Genomic DNA, 5,279 nt, shown 5'->3' on the forward strand with positions numbered 1-5,279 from the left:
TAAAAGAAGGAAAGAAAGAAAGCATTTAACTGCTTTGGGAAGCATCGCTCACTGTTGGGAGATCAAAAGCCCTGTTAGACTTGAGCTGGATCAGCATTTGGCCTAACCAGCATGTAATTACCAGGAGCTTAGCTCCATCCAATTTGAAACCCACTTTTCTATCTTCAGGTGACATCTGCTTACCAAACAGTCTTAATTGGTAAAGCAACTACCCAGGGCTTTCAATTTCTACAAGAAAAAGAAATCCACCAAGCGGTAGGGGGGGGAATCAAATAACTAAACCACCTAAGCTTTCATCTTCAGACATTCCTTCCACACTCCCCCCATATACACTGCAGCAGTGCTTGCTAATCAGACCTGCTCAGCCTAACGAGGCAAACTGAGATGATCCTGTGAAATCTGCTCAATAACTGAAGACTTAAAAAAAGAAATCCTGCTGCACAGGTCTGCTCTTACCTTTACTTAAGCCTTGCAAGATCTCTCCCCTGTACAGATTTTTTTTTTTTTGTAATTGCTTATCATAAAAACATTTTTAACCATGTGTTCAGAGTGCAAACACCTTGTCAAACACCTTAAGTGGACTCTGAAAAAAGCAGTCTGCTCTTCAGTCTTTACCTCCCTGCCACTTGTTCCCACCTCTACCTACCACTGCTTGTTGCTATGCCTGCGCAAGGGACTGGCCTGGGGAACAGGCCACTATTAACCCAGCAAACAGAAAAGACACAAAGAGATAAAAACCCAGCCAAAACCATAAGCAGCTGGGCAAATCCACATCAGCTTTATTTTCAACTCCACAGTGCTGCTATATGTAAGGCCACCTCTTAATCCATGGATCTCTGGGCCAAATTTTGCTACTCTCTGCTCTCCTAGGCATCTCCTGTTCTTGGCTTTTACAAGTCACCTCAAACGTGTCGCTACAAACTGAATTGTTTCAGTTGATTTTTCTGGAGATTCCTTGGAAATAAGCAATCCCATTTCTGTCTATCAGTGCAAGTGACTTGAATTACAGATCTGCTCCCACAAATAACCTGAGGAAGGAATATGCTCAACTCCGGTAACTACACTGAGAAAAAACAAAACCATCAGAGAGAACTGTGGAGTGCTTTATTGCAGCATTGTGACAGGGAAAAAACATGTTTTTCTTTAACTATCAGTCTCTGACGCCCGGCCTCTCTTTCTGAAGAGAACTCTGATCTCTTCACAACAAAGATGGTCAGCATCTAGAAAAATTTTCCCCAAAACGCTCTCCTATTTCCCCTTCACACATATAAAATTGAAGGATCACTAGTGACATTTAGTACAGAAGGACTTAAGCATCCTTCTGACTCCACCAATACTACTTGGTAGGCCAAAAGCTGGCAAAAACCTTTGTTTGCAAAAGATGACATTGTCACCATCCTTGTGAGGAGAGGGACACCTGTAGACAACATCTCTAATGTCACTTTACCGGTATGATGAAAAAAAGAGACATTGGCAAAACCTGAAAAATACTTATTCATCAGCTCCTCTGAAGTCTCAGCATGTTAAGCTGTTAGCAGATTGCAGAGGTACCGCAAATGAAAGGAATACAACACAGCTAACACAATTCTCCCTCAGCTGTTATCTGGCCCAGAGCACAAATGTGTGGTCATTTTACACTCTATTCATTCCCGCTCTAAGGAGACATACAGGTTATGCACTTCAGGGCCTTACCCACCTATGGAGCTACCCTGGAACAAAAACTACTTGGAGACGCTCAAGAGCCCCTAACTGTATTTTAACCTGGCATCCAAGATTAAAGCCAAATTACTTTTCAAATACAGGCAAGAGAGACTTGACACTGAAATAACTTGGCTTTGTCTGCATGAGTCTCCCACTAGACTGAGAGTGAGAATGTACTAGCTATATTTTTGTCCAGAACAAGTAACCGGAGGAGTATCTAGACTTACCTGCACAGAGGTGGTAAGCGACTTACCTGACAACAGAATCCTTGTATAGACACGATCTATGACAAATTCCTTCTGCTATCAATGGGGTATGCAAACCTGCCTCAAACTGAACCAGTTTGTAACTTGTGCAGCCAGTCTCAATCGAAGTCCACAGCTGACAGCTTTAAGAGTGCTGATATTCAGCACTATAATCTCTTACCTCTAACCCCCCGCCCCTTAACAATCTCATAAGACCCTGCGGATTTCCTTGCTATACAATTTGGTTTCTGCAACAGCACTTAAATTCCTTCCAAACTCCAAAAACCAGACACCCCAGCTACATTTAATGCATATTGCTCCAAGGCGAAGTATGCTATATTTGCTTGCACAAACACTACATTTGTAGCCAGCTGCACCAGAAGCTGCACTTTAAGTACTTGGACTTTTTTTTCCCCCTTACTTAGCAGCTACTGCACCTGGTGCCTTGCTTGCTATGTTCTCTCCAGTCTGCCACCAGAAAATCAGAAAAATTCTGCTTAGTGCCTCATCTTCCAGACTCCAGATTTCTAGAGGAGTAACCGTGTAGCTTGCTTTAGAAATGAGCAAGGCATCAATTCATTTTTGAGACTATTAAATACTTTGGGAAAAAAACTTCCACACATAAGAATACACTGTAGCTAAAAAGATGCCAACCCATAAATTTAGATGGTCCTTATGAGAATCGTGACAGAGAATTTCAGCTCAACTAAAGCCAGATGGTTGGCATGTCAAATGGCTAAAGAGATCAAGTCTTTCTCTCCTAATTTTTTTTTTTTTCAGCTCCTGTATGGAAGCACAGGCTTCAGCTCCTTTCCAGCTATAACTCATAATGTAACAGCCATCAGCATTAGCAGTGTTACCAGTTCCATGACACCTCTCCTAGCAAATTCCCTTCACCCAATGAAGTCTCCACCTCTACACCAGACACCACTGTAAGGTGGTGCTCTAGGACTCCAGTACTTTAAAAAAAAAAGAAAAAACAAACCCCAAAAACCAAAAACCCCCCTAACAAAACAGCAAACCTTTTACAGTGACAGTGTGCAGTCTTAGTGAAGATCGCTGTACTGTTACCATCATTTACTTAATCACTGTTATTGGTTCACCCTCCCCCAAAAAATAATCATTTGCATTTCAGTTACCACAACCTTATGCAGTACAGAAGTCACATCATATTCTAGAAAACAGGGATTTTGCTGCTTGAATTCCAGAGTCACAGTCTGCCTGGTTTGGGTAGACTGCTGCTAACAGCTCACGAGAGAGGTTCCCTAGGAAACTGCCTAGCCCATTTCCCTGGGCTCACCTTGATGTAAGGGATCCTGCTGATGTAGGTGTAAATGCGAGTGTATGTGCGAATGTTGGTGATGGTGAGGCGTAACGTTGAACATCTGGAGCCGTGCCAATGGGTCATTTGTCAGCGATGCCATCCGCTCAGCATGTATTCTCTCTGCTGCCAGTCTGTCAGGGTAGCTCATTTCAGGCCGTAACTGTGGGCCTGCCAGTGCAAGTCTCTCTCTTTCAAGGGGGTTCAAACCCGGATGGAAGGAAGCAAATGGGTGAGGTCCTGCTGTTGGGGGAATAGTCAGTGCACCGTGCCTGGCAAAATGCTCCATGGGGTTGGTAGCTGGGTGCAGTGCATCTAGCTCTGGGGGCTTCACCTCGAAGCCAGGTTTCATCCTCTCTCTCAACTCCCTTTCCCGGATTTCTCGCTCCCGGATTTCCCGCTCTCGCAGCTCTCGTTCCCGAATGGTGGGATCCACATTGTAGAGGCCAGGCATATGGTAGGCCAGAAGTGGATCAGTGGGGTTTAGGGGGACAAAGAAGGGATGATTACGGTTTGTTGGCGACATGACATGAGGACGGGCATATTCACTTAGTGTTCGTAAAGCAGGTGTATCTGGACCAATGTAAGGTGGCACAGCAGCAATGGTTGTCGGTGGAGGTTCAAATGAAGGTCTCATGTGTGCTGGCCCGCTGAGCTGAGACTCTCCAAGACGGCCTTCATGGGAGGAGCTGGATACCTTCTGCTGCACAGAATGGGGGAAGAGAATTTTAGTTCAACTCACTTGGCTTAAAAACACAGCAGGCACACACCTCCCTTCTTGCGCTTCAAGCTCTAAGAGGAGGAAAGTTCAGCCTGCTGAGCCTTGCGACTCCTGCAGTTGTGTGCTCCAATGTGCTTTGGGGAAGAACTGGATTCTGTCCATCCTGCAGGCCAGAAGGTAACTACTTTGTAGTGGCAGCCTCAAAGCTACACTAACTGCTTTACAGTTAGTAGAGCAGGAACTAGTTGGCATATGTCACAGCTATGGGCAACAGCTGGCTGATACATGTCACTACAGACTACCAGTCTTGTTTGCAGTGTATTCTTCCTCTCCTCTCCACACTCGCTTGTATCCTAGAACTTATTAAACCCAAGGCAACTCATCCCCATGATGTGCAACACAACAGATTCCACTCCTTTCACATCAGGACTTTGCATCCTGCTCTCTCCTCCTGTACGAGGGCAGCACAGCACTTCCAGGGAGGGCAATAAGCACAGTTTGCCCATGCAACTGCCCAAGGATCCCCATCCCCAAAATAAAGCAAAGTCCCCCATACATGACACATCCCTTAAAAGTCAGGATATAGCATCTGTCCATTATAATTCTACAGAAACACATAGCTATGATTCAGATCTCTGAAATGCACCATGGAACAGGAAGACTTTAGCACCTTCTTTTTCAGCATCAATAATGTATTACCAACCTACCAATTGCACGGGCCCAGAAATAATCATTCCTTTCCGACAGGCCACAGAAAAATGGGTTAGTTGTATTGGCTCTTTATACCAAGACTAGAGTTTGGGTCTCCCCATAAAAAAAGTTAATTAAGTTTACTTCAAATTTCAAAAGCCTTCAGATCCCCTTTTTCCAGCAGACAGCACTTTTGTGCCTGCACAGTAGTACAAGGTACACAAAGGCATTCACTGTATCTGCACAGCGTGCTTTTCTACTGCTAGTAAAAGTAAATACTTGGCCTAGTTATCCCCAGCTGCATTGGCTTCCCACACATCAGAAACAGACCAGGAGCAGAAACTCTCCATTTCCTTTAAAGAGAAGAAAGTCACAGGCAGGCCAGGAGGTGCTCGTAGCTGGCTGGCTTTCACTTAATACACAAGGCTCCCATATTCACAAATACCTGACTGCACATGCGTTAAGGCGCTTCTGGGGATTTGCATTCTGTAGTCACCATCCAGGTCAGATCCTACCATGCCAACTCCCTTAAACAGCTCTTAGCTACAAATAAACCTACCGCAGCTCTTTCCGCTTCTCTTTCACGCTCCCGCTCCCTCTC

General features: G+C 44.8%; 1 protein-coding gene across 1 annotated transcript in view; it reads right to left on the reverse strand.

Moving 5' to 3' along the window:
• The window catches only part of RERE (arginine-glutamic acid dipeptide (RE) repeats), a 181,432-nt gene that overhangs the window by 4,667 nt on the left and 171,486 nt on the right, over nt 1-5,279 (reverse strand). The window contains 2 exon segments of the mRNA XM_009325270.1: nt 3,230-3,970; nt 5,238-5,276. Coding sequence (XP_009323545.1) covers nt 3,230-3,970; nt 5,238-5,276 — 780 coding nt within the window.

This window comes from Pygoscelis adeliae, unplaced genomic scaffold (genome assembly GCF_000699105.1).
Source record: "Pygoscelis adeliae isolate BGI_AS28 unplaced genomic scaffold, ASM69910v1 Scaffold36, whole genome shotgun sequence".
In the NCBI taxonomy this organism is placed as follows: domain Eukaryota; kingdom Metazoa; phylum Chordata; class Aves; order Sphenisciformes; family Spheniscidae; genus Pygoscelis; species Pygoscelis adeliae.